Genomic DNA, 18,916 nt, shown 5'->3' with positions numbered 1-18,916 from the left:
GTAATTTGGGGAACTGATTGTACACAAAAATTACTACGTAATCAGAGTAAATAATGATTTAAAGTTACAATGTCCATCTGAATAATCTAAACAGTAAATACAGTCAGTCAATCTAAGGCACAGGTATTATGTGTTTTTACTGAAGTTACCAGCAACTGAAGATTTTTTCATAACAAATGGAATTCTTACAACATAAGGCCTACATGTGCACACTGTATGTTTATGCAAAATAGGTTGCACCCTTTACATTATAGAACTGAAGAAATAACTGAATAATAGTTATAGTGAAATATGTATTCAAATGTTTTTATTGAAATTCTACAATGAATTTCCAACACCTGGATATTTATCACTCACTCACTCAAGTGGATTTGGGAGTTGGTGGTAGAACAAGCTACCATGGGTACCAGTATCTTTAGTTAATCCACTCCAGAGGACTGGTCTTAGTTTCTGCCATCTTCAAATTTGAACAATATAGAATTAATTAATGGAATGAGAACAGAGGATTTGATCCTGATTCGATCAACCACACAGCTATCCTCCTATCACAACGAATATGCAAATATTGGAACTCACATTTTCTCCACAGAACACGTTGGTATCCGGTTGCTAACCAGTCTATCAAAAGTTGCTGACTCACATCTAAATTCTCTAACTAAATACATACTGCAATTCCAACCACAAAACGTATTAGTCTCAAAATACAACAACTTGCCTAGCTAACAGCTAAATGTTTTTTTTTTTATTTGATATAAATTGTAATTTTATTTTCGAGGCTCCACATGTTGTCATGGAAAATATTAATGTTATTTACAACTATCAATGAGCAACTCCGCCGTAAATCCAGCGCAGGAACTTTGAGATTGCTGAAAGGCCAGTCTCTTTGGCAATGCCAAGGAAGTGGCAAGGAGTGAAATGTTAGTGAAAAGACTGGCACTCAGACTAAGAACATATAGGCCTACTTCAAAAGAAACACTAGGGGCCAACTGTCAAACACAGAGGCTATGTAATGTGTTTTCTGAGAACTGCAACTGAACAAATCAATAAATTCCTGTAGGCTACTGTACAAGACAATGCGGTGCCAAGCCATTTCATGGTGGCATGGAGAGAAACTACACCATTGCACCCCATTGAGCATAAATCACAATACAATAAGTGTATTTTCATGGAAGGAGGTAATCTATATACACTGATAAATTGGCACTGGATTTCATTTCAAGAGAAAAAAAGGCCTACTTCTGTAGAGATACACTAACTGTGTTTTTTAAATCTGATATAATATAATACAGGCTATGCCATTTATTAGTCACTTTTATCCAAATCGACTTAACAGTCATGCGTGCATACATTTTACGTATGGGTGGTCCCTGTAATTGAATCCACTACCCTGGCGTTACAAGCGCCATGAACCAACTGAGCTACAAGGACTTAGTGTTAGTGTATTGTTGAGGAAAAGCGTGCAAGTAAGCATTTCACTGTACTGTTTATTTATTTAACCTTTATTTAACCAGGTAAGCCAGTTGAGAACAAGTTCTCATTTACAACTGCTGTTACCTGTGCACGTGACAAATAAACGTTGATTGATGATGGGGATAGAAGATTGAGTTGAAGTTAAACAATTCTGTAGACATTTCAAAATTGTATCTGTAAATAATCTAACATTATATAGGCCTATGTATCTATAAATAAACTAACGGATTTAAATACTGAACGTCGAAAATGTTGAAAGAAACCAAGAGGGAACACGTGCTTCAGTGATGGAATCAATATTTCCCTGACATTCTTTTCGTAATGTAACTACATAGTTACAGTGCGCAAATTTGCGTGAGATGTTTACATTTGAAACGTGATTCCACTCATTTTAGCCTCATGTGCACAGAGATTGGAACAAATCAGACTTTAGACATTTCACCCCAGAAAGCTATTGAGAAACATTTCAGGCAAGTGGACAGAAATAAGACCGGGAATGCAGGCATTAGAGCTATTCTGTAAACAGCAATAACCTGCACTGAACATGTGTTTCTTAACCTGTGATCGGATTTAGCAACATCAGATTCTCATTCTAACAAATGCAAAAATATAAGATGTAGGCTATTGATTATTTAGACTATAGAAGTCGCTATTTTTGACTGCAAAATCAAATGATTTGTTATTGCATTCCCTCAGATATTAATTATTCTACACCTATTCTGAACACAAACTGGAAATGGACATTCACTCCCCTCTTGGCTCCCCTTGGAGCATTGTTGAGATAAAGAAAGGTAGGCCTACTTTTACACAGATGCAAATTTTTCTCTATATAAGCTTTATTTGTTGACATGTTATGATACCATTCATGTTCTTTCAGTGAAGATACATTCTCCCAAACACACTCCTAATGCTGAATACCTCTTAAGGAGAAGGTGTGGGATGGCAGGTATTTAATTTGAGGACAAATATACAATTTATGGGTGATTTTACTTTGACTAAAACTTTTATTATTATGAATAACAAACAAATAAACATGTAATTTATTACAGAAAGTCTTGAGGAGACTGCAAAGCCAACATTGGATGCGTTCTGGCTGAAATCAAGAAATAGTACAGGTAATATCTTAACATATGCATGCAAATAATTGAACCATGGCAAACGTCATTGTTCTTACTTTCATGATAATGTTTATTTTATTTATTTATTTATTTAAAAAAATCATGTTAACAGCATATCCTTTGATAGGATATTTGTTGAGCTGTTTATTGCAGATTCTCAAAACTCTCCTCGGGGACACAAAGACATTTCACAATTGTTGTCGCCCTGAACAAGCTCACCTTGATTGCCCTAGTCAAAGGCATGATGATTAGTTGACAAGTTGAATCAGGTGTGTTAGCTCTGGAATAGATCCAATACTAGGAACGGCCGGGTATCTCAGAGGAGAGGTTGGAGAACCACTGGTTTAATGAATATACACCAGCCATGGAGACAGGTTTTTCTTGTCTCTGATATGCAGATGACGACAGAAAAGCCAACAACCCGTTTGTGCTTCCAATGGATCGTAACATCTTCAGAAAGAGAGAGATTGACTCTGTAATCAAACAACAAGTACGTAGGCTACTGTAATACCCTCTGGGACTTTAATGCATCCATCTCTAGACTATAATAGAAAATAATAAAAATATAATAGAATCTGAGCCATGATTAACACAGTATGCCGGGTCTGCAGATCGAGGCCTGTAGGCCTAACAAGTGATTACAGGAATACCATTTTGAGATTCTCTCTCTCTCACACTCACTCACTCACTCACTCACTCACTCACTCACTCACTCACTCACTCACTCACTCACACACACTCACACACTCACACACTCAGGAGAAGAAGTTCTTCAGCAGCCTGCCGACCCAGATGAAGAGTACCTACCTGTCCCGTCTCAGGTGCCGCTCGGCCCCCATGAGGAGCGCTGTGGAGGACACCATCCCCGAACCAGAGAAATGCAGAGGGGACAAAACAACATGGGCCACCGTGGTCACTAAAGGTACTGTATATAACAAACAGCAGTCTAGAATCAAAATGCATGTATTATCTAAATATGAATATACACTGCTCAAAAAAATAAAGGGAACACTAAAATAACACATCCTAGAGCTGAATGAATGAAATAATCTTATTAAATACTTTTTTCTTTACATAGTTGAATGTGCTGACAACAAAATCACACAAAAATTATCAATTGAAATCAAATTTATCAACCCATGGAGGTCTGGATTTGGAGTCACCCTCAAAATTAAAGTGGAAAACCACACTACAGGCTGATCCAACTTTGATGTAATGTCCTTAAAACAAGTCAAAATGAGGCTCAGTAGTGTGTGTGGCCTCCACGTGCCTGTATGACCTCCCTACAACGCCTGAGCATGCTCCTGATGAGGTGGCGGATGGTCTCCTGAGGGATCTCCTCCCAGACCTGGACTAACGCATCCGCCAACTCCTGGACAGTCTATGGTGCAACGTGGCGTTGGTGGATGGAGCGAGACATGATGTCCCAGATGTGCTCAATTGGATTCAGGTCTGGGGAACGGGCGGGCCAGTCCATAGCATCAATGCCTTTCTCTTGCAGGAACTGCTGACACACTCCAGCCACATGAGGTCTAGCATTGTCTTGCATTAGGAGGAACCCAGGGCCAACCGCACCAGCATATGGTCTCACAAGGGGTCTGAGGATCGCATCTCGGTACCTAATGGCAGTCAGGCTACCTCTGGCGAGCACGGAGGGCTGTGTGGCTCCCCAAAGAAATGCCACCCCACACCATGACTGACCCACCTCCAAACCGGTCATGCTGGAGGATGTTGCAGGCAGCAGAACGTTCTCCATGGCGTCTCCAGACTCTGTCACGTCTGTCACGTGCTCAGTGTGAACCTGCTTTCATCTGTGAAGAGCACAGGGCGCCAGTGGCGAATTTTCCAATCTTGGTGTTCGCTGGCAAATGCCAAACGTCCTGCACGGTGTTGGGCTGTAAGCACAACCCCCACCTGTGGACGTCGGGCCCTCATACCACCCTCATGGAGTCTGTTTCTAACCGTTTGAGCAGACACATGCACATTTGTGGCCTGCTGGAGGTCATTTTGCAGGGCTCTGGCAGTGCTCCTCCTGCTCCTCCTTGCACAAAGGCGGAGGTAGCGGTCCTGCTGCTGGGTTGTTGCCCTCCTACGGCCTCCTCCACGTCTCCTGATGTACTGGCCTGTCTCCTGGTAGCGCCTCCATGCTCTGGACACTACGCTGACAGACACAGCAAACCTTCTTGCCACAGCTCGCATTGATGTGCCATCCTGGATGAGCTGCACTACCTGAGCCACTTGTGTGGGTTGTAGACTCCGTCTCATGCTACCACTAGAGTGAAAGCACCGCCAGCATTCAAAAGTGACCAAAACATCAGCCAGGAAGCATAGGAACTGAGAAGTGGTCTGTGGTCACCACCTGCAAAACCAGTCCTTTATTGGGGGTGTCTTGCTAATTGCCTATAATTTCCACCTGTTGTCTATTCCATTTGCACAACAGCATGTGAAATGTATTGTCACTCAGTGTTGCTTCCTAAGTGGACAGTTTGATTTCACAGAAGTGTGATTGACTTGGAGTTAAATTGTGTTGTTTAAGTGTTCCCTTTATTTTTTTGAGCAGTGTATTTGCATTGTTGTATTCTTATTTGCATGCTGTCTGTGTCCTATAACTAAGATCATTTTATAATAGGTAGACGTATAATAAAAGTATAGCCTACTATATATTTTATTATAGGAGTATCTATCATTATTTTATTTAAATTATTGGACTTTGACAGCAGTCACAATAAAGGAGCATACATCAATGTTTTAACAGAGAGTGTTGACTAGATTATCTCGTGTCGTTCTGCAGGTAGCGGTCAAGACAGGGAGAACATTAGGGACTACTTGTCTAAACAGCGAGAAAAGTTTATGCTGCAGGTAAAACAATTATAGCCAAACATTTTACATAAGGTGGGGCTAAGTGTGATGTCTGACCTGTGTCAATGAGACTCTGGGCTGAATTCAATCAAACCTGCAGTGCCGTAGTCATGCAAAGCCAATTTCAATTCAATATGAATTTTTAAAAATGTCCTGATGTAGAAAGACAATCTCTACAGTGGGTTTTAAGGAATTCCAGCCTCTCTCTCTATCCATGTCTCTCTAGTACTCTCTGACAGTGAAGCAAGAAACCATCAAGGAGCTGGAGAAGGACACAGCGATAGAGCTTCAGTTGATCAGCCGTGCTGAGAAACATCTGGAGGACGACTCGGTCGCCTTTGAAAAGTTCATTAAGGAAAACGACCAGAGCTCAGTGGCAGCTGTCAAGTTGTTAGTAGGCCTATCATTATTATAACCAATACATATTAGCCTACACATGATTTTGTATTAGCTTTTAGAATATCTCTAGCCACCTGATTTGACAAATAACCAGTAGGTTACAGTAATTAGTTAATTTATTCATGATAGGTCCACCACAGGTAGATCGTGGTAAATGCACAATGTTACAATAAATAAAAACATCACATGTATATTATGTTGTCTTTCTTTCCAGGGCAGAGAAAGAGACTATGGTGAAAATGGAGAAAACAGCAGAAATAAAAAAAGTAACAGTTCAAATGATGGCGATGAAAAGGTACCTTATTACATACACAGGCCATGTGTAACGTTAGGCTACCATACTGTTTAAAATACTAGAAAGGAAAAATCAAAATGTGTCTCCTTCGAGCCGGATTTGAACCAGCGACCTAAGGATTTCAGCTTGAATTCCAACTACAGTCCTCCGCTCTACCAACTGAGCTATCGAAGGGACGCTATAAGACTGAGAAGAAACAGGGTATTTAAAGTTATTGCCAGAGGAAACCGACAGTTGTGAAATGTTAAATATTTTCAGCAGTTGTTTTTTCTCCTCCAGTAACGCTGTTAGGTTTTAACATATTTCACTACTGTAACTAATGTAGAAGTGAAAACTATCTAACCACATAGTTTTTTTTCAGAATGGATGAGCTAGCATGCACGTTAGCTAGGCTACGTTTAGAGAACGGGCCGCCGTCGCGCTGAACACATTAATTTCCATTGGAGAGTGCGGTGGAGTCGACGTGTTTTTTCCAGTGGTAGTAACTGTCATCCCATATAATGCAAACATATCCCCCTTTAGCGATATCTCAAAGTATCAAGAAATCCTAAAGGAGTACCAGACATACAAAACGTTTCTCACCGCCGTCGGACCTATGGAGTGGCGCGAGGAACAGAAGCGCAAGAGGGAGGAGAGGAGAGCAACCAAGCAGAGGGAAAGGGAGTTTAAAGGTATGGGAGTTTAAATACTTTCCTTGGACTTATTTGAGAATGATAAAATGTCACAGAATGATAAAATGTGTGCAATAGGCAATATGCAATAGTAGGCTAAATCTATTGACAGAAGTGTGACATTTTGTATTACTTTACTGATTCCAAGAAGAAAACCAAAAAGGTCCAGCCTATGCCAGAAAAGATTCAAGAGTCACAAAAAATTCACAGATGAGACATCAAAGCAAAGGGTAAGAGGATGGGGATCATATATATATATTTTCGTGTGTGGATTATATTTTAATATCAATCAATGTAATTGATTAGTAAAATTGCAAATAGTTAAGTGCTAGTGTGTGTATTTGATTGTACTCTGTCAGCGGGAAAGTGAGCAGCATCCTTCACCATCAGGAGAGACAGGGGTCCACCATCTCCGAGGTGCCAGAGACAGCAGAGACCTCAGACAGCGACGAGGTATGGATTAAACGTTCCTGTTTTTATTAATTAACAATCTTGAGTATTGGTGTGTTTGTAGACATACTGTATGTAACGAACCAGGGTAGTGGTTAAAAAATTGGGGTAAACTGGAGGCACATTTTGTAAACTCCCTAATGCAAAAAAAAAAAAGTATCTAACTACCCTAATAAGTGGGTACACCCTATTCGTAAATTAAGACAAGGAAACTGGGTTTACTTGGGTTGACCCCCAAGACAGCACAAACCGATCCGACTGGGACCAGACGTGTGTTATTAGCTCTTCCATTTAGTTGTTTCTGCTGTGGCTCCTCTCCTCCAAGGAGCCAGAGTTGTTTTACTCCAACCCCAGGGACATGCTGAATTTGTTCACTGACCTGGAGGAGCAGAACCTGTCCTACATCCAGAACTACCAGGAGACCGAGGAGGCCATGGATGAGATCCGCAAAACCATCCAGCAGACGCAGGAAAGAATGTAAGGAAGGGAACGTAATCTATGCTGTTATACTCCCCATTTGAATCAAATCCCCTTTGGAATTCAACAGGGCTGTGTTCCTCAGAGCATGCAACGGAAAATGTTTTTAAAACGTTTTGTAAACGGAACAACGAAAATGAGTGTTTCTTATCGATGAGGCCAGGTCCTCTTGGGCAATTCCACCTTTTATTCAGTTAATTTCATGCCTAATGAACATGACCCAGGTGTCATCCCTAGCAAATGTGCCTGCTAACAGCATGTGTGTGTTTATTTCTGTGTGTAATGTACAGGAACAGTGAGATCCGGATCCTGCTGCAGCAGGTAGACATCCTGAAGAACACCATCCAGAGGGAGGAGGAGAAGTCCTCTGAGCTGGAGCTCAAGTCCAGGATCTTCTCCTACGGAGAGTACAGAGCTGACAAACAGGTTAGTATTATTGTCCACGTCGTTGCTGCAGGCCCAATGGATGAGCGCATTTGATGATCGGCATCGCTCTCGTGACGAAATTGCAAAAGCAAGTTACATGGACGCCTTTGGCTTTGATTGGCTGATTGATTAATTGGTCTCCTTCTCAAAATGCATCGGAGAGGAATCCAAAGGTTAATCAGTCTCCCCAGACCTTTTCATCCACTGCATTTTTGAGAGGGAGACTAGGAAAGAGGATGCAAGGAGTGAAAGGAAATACAATTGAGATTCAATCATTTTGTAGTCAATTTCACCTCTTCTTTCTCACAGGATGTGATGCTCAATGTGCTGCAGAAGAAGGTGAAGGAAGTGCACAGGGTGTGTGTGGGAGAGGTGGACTCCAATATCAGCACTCTTCATATGCTGGCCAACATCGAGAGCAGGATGGAGGACATTATGGACTGCCTGGAGACGCTGCCTCCGGACAAAATTGACACCGTCCGCACACAGAGGGAGAAAGAGAAGAGGCTCAAGTATGTGTCCTCCCTTACAGCTCTTTGCAGCACCGACAAGTAACCGGAAAGCACTCTTGGCTGTGTTTACACAGGCAGCCCAATTCTTATATCCCCCCCCCACACACACATACTAATTGTTATTTTGACCAATCAGATCAGCTCTTTTGCCAATTATTGGGTAAAACATCAGAATTGGTCTGCCTGAGTAAACACAACCGTTGTGACAACTTCTGGGGTAAAAAGGTATTTATAAAATAAATGTGATTGATTAATTAATAGTTGCCAACACCATACCACACATTCAGGATGAATGCTCTCAATTGTGCGGCCAGCGGTAGAAGTTGACCAGAGTATTCATCATCCCAAACTGCCTCAGCAATCTCAGGAAGAAGGCTAGAGATGCTGTTGTGCCGTCTTGATCAATAGATCCGTTGGTATGGGACCATAATGCTCCCTTCCTCTAATCTCCTTTCAGGATGCGTGAGGAGAAGCTGTTGATGAAGAAACACCACCAGGAGGAGAGACTCCGAATGGCTCTGGAGAGGGCCACCTCCGACAGCAAGAAGAGGGTTAGTGTAGTCAATGTATCAAACAGGACACATGTCGATTGCTATAACAAAGTTTGAGTAAATACGTTCTGTTTATCAATGGAAAGGCATTTATAGACTGGTGTGCATAGAGAATCAACCTAGAATACAGTATCTACCTTTGCTGCACTGTGTATTGATGAAACATGCTTCGCCAGGACCAAATGCCTTTGCAATGACACCTAATATTACAGACCTGTAACAGAGTTTAATACACAGCATAACGAGCCAGCCTACATCTATCCTCTTCTCTGGCTTGTAGATGGGCAGAAGGCTGATGCCGCGATCGGAGCCATCAGATATCAAGAAGAAGGAGGACATGACACACGCGTTGACCACTAGCGAGCAAGAGGACGTCTTCTACTTCTTTGCCTGATTATTTTAAACCATCAATATTCACAGACAACATAACACAGTGACTGATTTTAAACCATCAATATTCACAGACAACATAACACAGTGACTGATTTTAAACCATCAGTATTCACAGACAATATAACACAGTGACTGATTTTAAACCATCAGTATTCACAGACAATATAACACAGTGACTGATTTTAAATGAGCTTTTATATACATTAGGCCAATATTTCAGTTAGCCCAAGTCACCAAGGAGCATTTCCATTCACTCACTGATTTGGCCTATACAATATTATCTAATGCTTTATAACAGTTAGATTGATAATTAAATGTACTGTATACTTTGATTATAAAATAAATAAAATATTCTTGCCTTAGTATATTGTTATTGATGCCTAAATACGATCATTTATGTATAGAAAGTATGTACATTGCTCAGAGTTGTTACCATAAGGTGAATGCACCAATTTGTAAGCGGCTCTGGATAAGAGCGTCTGCTAAATGACGTAAATGTAAAATGTAAATGTACCACAAAATAATGCCATACAAGATATTACTGAAAAGTGCAATATGCACAATTTTATTATCCTTGTGCTCAGAGGGGCACAACAGCTTGGTTCATCATCATATAAAAAAGAACTGCTTCTCAGATGTTTTCAAAACAATCAATTTTTCATAAAAAATTAGAACAAATCGGCAAACAAGATTAGCAACCAGACACCAAAACGAAAAAAATAAGCTTGCCTCTTTCAAGCCTCTTTCATTTCACCATCCTCTTCCTCTTCTTCTACCCCTCTAATGAACAAGACATTGTTGCATCTGTGTGGAGCGAAAGATAGTGTACGGTTAGCTCGGTGTGGACTGGTATGTCAGAAAGGAAATGATTAAACATTGTGCTAATTCTGCAATTAAAGGGAGATAGTGCTATCAGAAAGTATTCATACCCCTTGACTTATTCCACATGTTGTGTTACTGCCTGAATTCTACACATAATACACCATAATGACGAAGTGAAAACATGTTTTGAGAATTTCTTGCTAATTTATTTTAAATTAAATATCTCGTTTACATAAGTATTCACACCCCGGAGTCAATGCATGTTAGAATCACCTTTGGCAGCGATTACAGCTGTGAGTCTTTCTGGGTAAGTCTCTAAGAGCTTCGCACACCACCAGGATATTTTTAAAATTCTTCAAGCTCAGTCAAGTTGGTTGTTGATCATTGCTAGACAGCCATTTTAAGCCTTGCCATAGATTTTCAAGACGATTTACGTCAAAACTGTAACTAGGCCACCCAGGAACATTCAATGTCGTCTTAGTAAGCAACTCCAGTGTATATTTGGCCTTGTGTTTTAGGTTATTGTCCTGCTGAAAGGTGAATTGGTCTCCCAGTTTCTGTTGGAAAGCAGACTGAACCAGGTTTTCCTCTAGGATTTTTCCTGTGCTTGGCTCTATTCCGTATATTTTAGCCTAAAAAACTCCCTAGTCCTTGTCAATGACAAGCATACCCATAACATGACGCAGCCAACACCATGCTTAAAAATATGAAGAGTGGTACTCAGTAATGTGTTGTGTTTGCCCCAAACATAATGCTTTGTATTCAGGACATAAAGTTAATTTATTTGTCACATTTTTACTTCAGTTCCTTATTGCAAACAGGACGCATGTTTTGGAATAGTTTTATTATGTACAGGCTTCCTTCTTTTCACTCTGTCATTTTGGTTAGTATTGTGGAGTAACTTCAATGTTGTTGATCCATCCTCAGTTTTCTCCCATCACAGCCTTTAAACTCTGTAACAGTTTTAGTCACCATTGGCCTCATGGTGAAATCCCTGAGCGGTTTCCTTCCTCTCCGGCAACTGAGTAAGGAAGGACACCTTTATCTTTGTAGCGACTGGGTGTATGGATACACCACCCAAAGTGTAATTAATAACTTCACTATGCTCAAAAATACATTAAATGTCTGCTTTTTACCCATCTACCAATAGGTGCCCTTTTTTGCAAGGCATTGGAAAACCTCTGTGGTTGAAATTCACTAATCGACTGAGGGACCTTACAGATAATTGTATGTGTGGGGTACAGAGATGAGGTACTCATCCAAAAACCATGTTAAACACTATTATTATGTGACTTGTTAAGCAAATGTTTACTCCTGAACTCATGTAGGCTTGCCATAACAAATAAGTTGAATACTTATTGACTCAAGACATTTCAGCTTTTAATTTTTAATTAATTTGTAAAAATGTCTACAAACATAATTCCAATTTGACATTATGGGGTATTGTGTGTAAGCCAATGACCCAATCTCAATTTAATAAATGTTTAATTCAGGCTGTAACACAACAAAATGTGGAAAAAGTCAAGGGGTGTGAATACTTTCTGAAAGCCCTGAATGCGTGTAGCCTATTCCCATATCTGTTTGTGCTGTCTTCACCACTCCAATCCATGACCATAGGAGTTGGCAAGATAGCACAAACAGATCGGAGACCAGGCTAATGTGTGTAATCATGAGTTCTGCAAAGTGCAAGTAAACAAAATAGTATTCCACTGAACTTACCTGACGAGCACTTCTCCTAGGTGGCCAGCCAATGCTCCATCCACATACTCTTCAGTGTTGGCCAACTATAAAATCAGAGACAATAGATTGTTAGATGTTATAGATTGATATGAATGCTGTACATCGGTTTTAAATCACACTAAATGAATAGCCCACAGTGATGCAACCAGAGCCATACAGCCTAGCTAGAGTTTCGGATGGGCAAGCGCTCTCTAGATGCAACTGTGTACACACGAGGGACTCCAGAGCATGCTGTAGTGAATTATGCATATCATTGATGTTTTCACATATTTTACTGTATGTATCTGTCTGGTCCACACACACACCTACCTGCATGTTCATGTAGCTGTCCACAGACACCAGGTATCCTTTGTATTCCATACCCCACTTCAGCTTCACCATCACGGGCTTGCCAGTCAGACCGTTCAGGAACGGTTTGGGATTCAGTGGTAAACTCTGAAATGATATAATTCACACGTGCCGTTATAAGCCTAACATGAGTGTACATTTAAAGCAATGAGGCCTGAGGTATACCACGGCTAAGGGCGGTTCTTATGCAGGACGCAATGTGGAGTGCCTGGATACAGCCCTTATGTCCGTTTACATTGTGACGTATTTCATTACGCCGTACGTCATTTTCACGGAGTCTTGCCCCGCTACTGAATGGACAACTGCAGTGTTGCCAACTTAGCAACTTTTTCTGGTGTTATTGGAGACTGACGTGAAAGCACGTATCGTTCATACTCTTCTCTGACGAGCAGCGGGTGCTGCCGTGGGCCCCACCCCCGTCCCAAAGCACTCACAGGCGGCCCAGTCCCTCCCAGCTGCAGTCAGAGCAGGAGATGTTCACCCCTCCGCGTCCAGACTGCAAATGAATCGCGCATGCAGGAAGCCGCCGCTGGCTGATCCCGCCCTGGCTTACATTCAGGGCGGGATGTAAATGTAGGGTGTTTTTTTACTCACTTTGTCTCTCCAACGACGTTATTCCTCTCTCCTACAGCGTCCATCACAATTACATGCACATGGCCAATTATGCAAATTAGGTGATGACGTCATTTAGCGACTTCTAGCGACTTTTACATCAGCCAATAGCTACTTTCCTTACTGAGGAGTTGGCAACACTGGACAAGTGTAGTGTTTGTAATGGAAGATGGAGAGCCTGTCTCTCGTCAGAGATCGCATTTATTTTGGGAGATTGCAAAATATGACTTTTTCCATTCCAGACAGGACAAATATATTGTTTCAGGTGATAATAAAACATGTTTTGTTTAGTTACTTTTTCCTCAACTTGTTTCTTTAACTTTATAGCAAGTCACGCTAGCTTGCACTGCAGAGCAGCTAGCTAGCGAGGTAAAAGCTAAGCTAGGTTGAAGATACCATTGTAGCTAGTCACCTCCACCTAATAATTATAAAAAACAAATGTCATTATCATCACAATAAACTTCAACGGGAGGCAACAGTCACAATATAGTTGTCTTAACAGCCAATGTGTATTATTTAACATTACTATTAAAATACTCACTTAAAGGAATGAGTAAATTGTTTAGAACTTGCTAGCTATCTCATAAAGCCATCACCGAAAACCACATATTTTCATCTTCTGTAGTTTGGTACCTTCCTGTACTTTGACGGACTCTGGCTAGACTGAAGAAAAATTCCACTCCATTGTGGACATCCCCATTGAAATGCAAGACATCCGGCGCAACGTAACGGAGCGCTTATGGGTAATGTGAACGAGGCTTCAGTGTTGCCAACTCCTCAGTAAGGAAAGTAGCTATTGGCTGTCCTAAAAGTCGCTAGAAGCACCCGCTGCTCGTTGAGAAGAGTAAGAACGATACGTACTTTCACGTCAGAGTCTCCAAAAGTCTCCAATAACACCAGAAAAAGTCGCTAGATTTGTCGCTAGTCGCTTTTATGAAAATGTGTCGCTAGAGGGGTCTGAAAACTCTCTAAATATAGCGACAAATTCGCTAAGTTGGCAACACTGCGAGGCTTTAGCTGTGGTATATTGGCTATTTCCACAAACCCGAGGTGCCTTATTGCTATTATAAACTGGGTGGTTCTAGCCCTGAATGCTGATTGGCTGAAAGCCGTGGTATATCAGACTGTATACCACGGGTATGACAAATCATTTATTTGCACTCTTCTAATTACGTTGGTAATCAGTTTATAATAGCAATAAATTATCTCGGGGGTTTGTGGTATATGGCCAATATACCACGGCTAAGGGCTGTATCCAGGCACTCCACGTTGCGTAAGAACAGCCCTTAGCCGTGGTATATTGGCCATATATCACACCCCCTCAGGCCTTATTGCTTAATTATATTAATCATAATATTAAGTATAATTAACTGGTTATATTGTCTGATATACCACGGCTTTCAGACAATAAACATCCAGGACCAGACACATTACAGCTGCATCTCACAGCTAACGTTAGCTACCTAGCTAGCTTCCTAGTTAATCAAACTAGCCTTTCACATACAGTGCAAAGCACAACAAAGTAGATATCTAGCGGCTAACAAGTAAGCTATCTTACCACCCTAACTAGCTACCGTAGCTAGCTAGTTAGATAACCACAACAAAGGCGCATAATGCGATTTTATGATAGATAGATAGCTACTCAAATGTAATTTATGATAGCCTGGACGTTCACTACATATTACCAATCCTCATAAAACACCTCATAATATAGTCTAGAATATTTACCATCTTGATTCTGTATGAGCTTCAATGACGATTGCACGCCGTTGTTGGTTAGAGGAAGTAGTGGTGAACTCTGAACTCTGATCCGCACAAAAACGACACTGTGATTGGTTCAGTTTCTGTAATTGTTCATCCTGATTGGCCACAGAACCGGAAAGAATCGCAGACGAGGATTTGCGGGAAAGATTCGATGTAGCCCAAATATTTATCGTCGAGCTTGTTACTTTGTTACAATTTTAATGAAAGTTTCAGTCACAGTGTTACAATCAGATACTTGAAACAATATTGTCTCTCTTGCTCGCCCGCACGGAGAAGAGACTTGACTAGAGTAGACAACAGCAGTTGCAGTTGCAGTTGTGACCACTAGGAGGTAATGTTCTCAAATGGATTGAAGTAGCCAACACTCCCAACCGTTATGAATGCTTTGCATAACATAAGATAAACTTTTATGGAAACTTTTATCTCCTTTTAAAGATGTAAATTATATTCTGATAATCGATAGTCACATAGTAGCTTAAAGAATGTTGGTTATTTTTGAATGTTTATTTAAATGTTAATTGAAATTCACCGCAGATTGTTGCTTGTGCAATTGCTGTAGTTCATTTTTTTTTACAGAAGATAGATCAGTTTCTCTCTATGTCTTTGGGCGTGTTCGAGCAGATCACTTTTGTCAATCTCAGCCTTTCAAAGTGTGTTGCATTATGGGGATAAAAATTGTCAGATTTATGCTTACATGTCTACTGCATGAACTTGATAAAAAATCATGTGATCAAAGGTCATGACGTTTTGACTGCAGTCGACTGCAAGTTTCTGCAGTTGCTCTTCCCCAACTTAATCTGGCAGCCATGGCTTGCATTGTGGAAGGCTCTATTGTCATCCATTGATTAGGGTGTTTTTGTTTGACCCATGCAAACGTGACCAAAGACGTGACTGAAACAGGAACCAACTTTGCCTCAATTCATGTATACAGTGGATATGTACAAATTAATGTGATATCTGAGGCTCTCTCTCACCAGGGGCGGACTGGGACAAAAATTAAGCCCTGGCATTTTAGCCACACCAGCCCCCTCTGAATCAGAGAGGTGCCCGTGGAGCAGTTGTTGGGGGTTAATTGCTTTGCTCTATGGCAGAACAGCAGATTTTTTTCACCTTGCTGGCTCGGTTACTGGCTCACTGTTCTTAACCACTAGGCTACATGCCATATAGATTACCTTTGGCTCATAATACCGTATGAATGCCTAACTACTGCAACTATAAGTGCCTGGCTGTCATACATGTCCCCCCGTATCCTAAGGGTTAATTACTATTACATATATAATATAGAGCCAAAATATCAATACACTGGCAGTACATGAGTCAGTGTCTCTCTCTATCTCCCTCTGTTTTCTCCCTATGTCCACTACACTTGAATGCTGCAGCAGCAGCAGCAGCTGAGATGTCTGCGCTGCTAAGCCTAGCATCACTGGGACCAGAAGACCAGGGGACCACACTGCCTGTACTGGGCCCAGCAACATCCTAGGGTAACACTTTATTTTAAGGGTCCATAATAAAGCATTTATAATGCATTTATAAAGTATAAAGAACACTCACATTAGATTAGGGACTGCAAAAATACTTTACTAATGATTAGTAAATGGTTTGTTAATATGGGAGTAATGATTCATAAATGGTGAACACACAATTTATAAATGCCTTATAAATGGTGTATTACGGATCCTTAAAATAAAGTGTTAGCCATTCTACTTGTGAATGAATTAACACATATATTAGACAAAGAAGAAAATCACTGAAAAAATGCCTTATACATGACCATTGGCTTATATCAGCGGTACTCAAGTACTATTTCAGAAGGTCCGGTCACACAAATTTCCTAGGTGGCAAAGGTCCGGATAGATATGGTCATTTATCAAAGTAGTAATAAACGGCCACCTCACAATGCATGTGACACCAAACTGTTCACACCCCTCCTGAATGCGGAGGGAACATTTTGCAGTTTTAAAGCTAATTTCCCACAATTCTACACATGTTGCATGGGGCAGAGAATTGTTTTACTCTTTTAAAGTTAATTTCCTGCAATTCTAAAATTGTTTTCCATGTCTTGTGTTTATATGATACCAGTGGTCGAAGCGCGTTTTTTTTTTGTAGGTGGGACCCGCTGTCCGTATTGACGCCGTTCTGGACAGTAGTCCGCCAGTTGAGTATGGGAGGCTTATATAATACCTTATAACAGCCTAACTACATATTTAATGTGTTCCCCCCCGCCCACTTAGCTAATTGTTTAAATATTAGGCTACATGTAATTCAATAAAATAAAACAGAGAGAGGAGAGAGACTGCTAGTTCCCTAATGTTTTGTCTGTATAATACAGCCAATGGCTACATTATGGAACAGGCAGTCTCTCTCTCTTCCTCTGTCTGTTTGATTCTATTAAATTCAATATACAGCCTTCTGTGTTTGTCATAGAACGATGCCGGGACTAGTTTATGTGGATGCGGATAGATCTCCAGCGTTGTGCTTCTTCTTCAGTGCCGCGCGCGTATGCATATCTTTCTGCCAAGAAGGGAGGGGCCTTTCAGCGAATGAAATAAGCGGGAGATAGGCGGGACTTTCCAGCCTTCAGTGGGCGGTAGCAATGTAATGTAATCAGGTACCAGAGTCACTCCTTAATACAGCTCATAAACACACTGGCTGGGCTGAAGAGACTGCGATTAAGAAGTGAATAAACATTGATAAAACAATTAAAAATACACAGACAGTCCCTGAATGGACCTTTATTGTAATACATGATGACTTGTGTTCAATAAAACGCATTGTATAAATGTCTAGTAGATGGCTATTGCCTTACTGTCACGCCCTGGCTCTGGGGACACTGTTATGTTGAGCCAGGGTGTGTAATTCTATGTATTCTATTGCTATGTTGGGAGTTCTAGTTTGTATTTCTATGTTGGCCTGAGTGACTCCCAATCAGAGGCAACGAGTGTCAGCTGGTAATGGTTGTCTCTGATTGGGAGCCATATTTAAACTGTCTGTTTTTTCCTTTTGTGTTTGTGGGTTCTTGTTTCCAGTCGGGTTGTGTTAGACCGTTAACTGTCACGTTATCGTTTGTTGTTTTTTCGTGTCTCTTAATAAAGAGTATGTTTGCCTGCAACGCTGCGCCTTGGTCCTCATCTCTCACCGACGATCGTGACAGAAGAACCCACCAAGACAGGACCAAGCAGCGTGAAGAGCAGAGAGGTTGGTCTATGGAGCAGTGGAGTAAGAGTCTCGACTGGGCCAAGCCAAGTGAGGAGCAGAAAGGTTGGACTTTGAAGCAGTGGAGTGAGTGTCTGGCTAGAGACATGGAGGCCTGGTCCAAGAGGAGAGCCGCCCATAAATTTTTTAGGGGGCTCACGACGTGGACGTCGGGGCAGCAGGAGGCCGCGATAGAGCGGTCCAGCGGGTCGGCAGAGGAGGCCGCCAGGTTACGGGGGCCACTGGTGTTAAAGGGGAAGGAAAGTGTGGAGGCACGGCGAGAGGTACTGGGGTGTGTTACCAGTCCGGTCCGGCCCGTTCCTGATCCCTGCATAGGGCCAGTGGTGTGTGTCCCCAGTACGGTCCGGCCTGTTCCTGTCCCTCACACCAAGTCAGTGGTGCGCTTCGTCAGCCCGGCTCGGCCCGTTCCTGCTCCCCGCACCAAGTCAGTGGTGCGCTTCGTCAGCCCGGTCCGGCCCGCTCCTGCTCCCCGCACCAAGTCAGTGGTGCGCTTCGTCAGCCCGGCTCGGCCCGTTCCTGCTCCCCGCACCAAGTCAGTGGTGCGCTTCGTCAGCCCGGCTCGGCCCGTTCCTGCTCCCCGCACCAAGTCAGTGGTGCGCTTCGCCAGCCCGGTCCGGCCCGCTCCTGCTCCCCGCACCAAGTCAGTGGTGCGTTTCGTCAGCCCAGCTCGGCCCGTTCCTGCTCCACGCACCAAGTCAGTGGTGCGCTTCGTCAGCCCGGCTCGGCCCGTTCCTGCGCCCCGCACCAAGTCTACGGTGCGCGTCGCCAGCTCAGCCCGGCCTGTTCCTGCTCCCCG

General features: G+C 42.1%; 2 protein-coding genes and 1 non-coding gene across 5 annotated transcripts; 1 reads left to right on the top strand and 2 right to left on the bottom strand.

Moving 5' to 3' along the window:
* The first annotated feature begins 1,851 nt into the window (after positions 1 to 1,851).
* LOC121531600 (cilia- and flagella-associated protein 100) lies at positions 1,852 to 9,994 on the top strand. 3 transcript variants are annotated; one of them, XM_041836896.2, is made up of 17 exons: positions 1,852 to 1,940; positions 2,167 to 2,261; positions 2,348 to 2,416; positions 2,520 to 2,585; positions 2,987 to 3,078; positions 3,348 to 3,510; positions 5,380 to 5,447; positions 5,674 to 5,837; positions 6,061 to 6,141; positions 6,664 to 6,812; positions 6,964 to 7,042; positions 7,172 to 7,265; positions 7,588 to 7,739; positions 8,030 to 8,165; positions 8,475 to 8,677; positions 9,135 to 9,228; positions 9,509 to 9,994. In XM_041836896.2, the coding sequence occupies exons 2-17, from the start codon at positions 2,207 to 2,209 to the stop codon at positions 9,620 to 9,622; spliced, it is 1,779 nt and encodes a 592-aa protein (XP_041692830.2). In that variant the 5' UTR covers positions 1,852 to 1,940; positions 2,167 to 2,206; the 3' UTR covers positions 9,623 to 9,994. The 3 variants fall into 3 exon arrangements, with proteins under 3 accessions (XP_041692830.2, XP_041692829.2, XP_041692831.2); XM_041836895.2 differs by having other exon boundaries at positions 6,961 to 7,042; XM_041836897.2 differs by lacking the exon at positions 2,348 to 2,416 and having other exon boundaries at positions 6,961 to 7,042.
* Positions 6,226 to 6,315, bottom strand: trnay-gua. The gene is given in 2 exon segments: positions 6,226 to 6,261; positions 6,279 to 6,315. It is a non-coding gene; the product is annotated as a tRNA-Tyr (tRNA).
* Positions 9,995 to 10,159: 165 nt separating the features above from the next.
* On the bottom strand, positions 10,160 to 14,977 carry LOC121531602 (small nuclear ribonucleoprotein F). Its single transcript, XM_041836898.1, has 4 exons — positions 14,872 to 14,977; positions 12,493 to 12,618; positions 12,163 to 12,227; positions 10,160 to 10,425 (listed from the first exon to the last, which is right to left on the bottom strand). The coding sequence occupies exons 1-4, from the start codon at positions 14,872 to 14,874 to the stop codon at positions 10,356 to 10,358; spliced, it is 264 nt and encodes an 87-aa protein (XP_041692832.1). The 5' UTR covers positions 14,875 to 14,977; the 3' UTR covers positions 10,160 to 10,355.
* Between the last annotated feature and the right edge of the window lie 3,939 nt (positions 14,978 to 18,916).

Source organism: Coregonus clupeaformis, chromosome 19 (assembly GCF_020615455.1).
Source record: "Coregonus clupeaformis isolate EN_2021a chromosome 19, ASM2061545v1, whole genome shotgun sequence".
Taxonomy (NCBI): domain Eukaryota; kingdom Metazoa; phylum Chordata; class Actinopteri; order Salmoniformes; family Salmonidae; genus Coregonus; species Coregonus clupeaformis.
The sequence above is the reverse complement of the archived record's forward strand: the minus strand, read 5'-3'. Positions and strand labels throughout refer to the sequence as shown.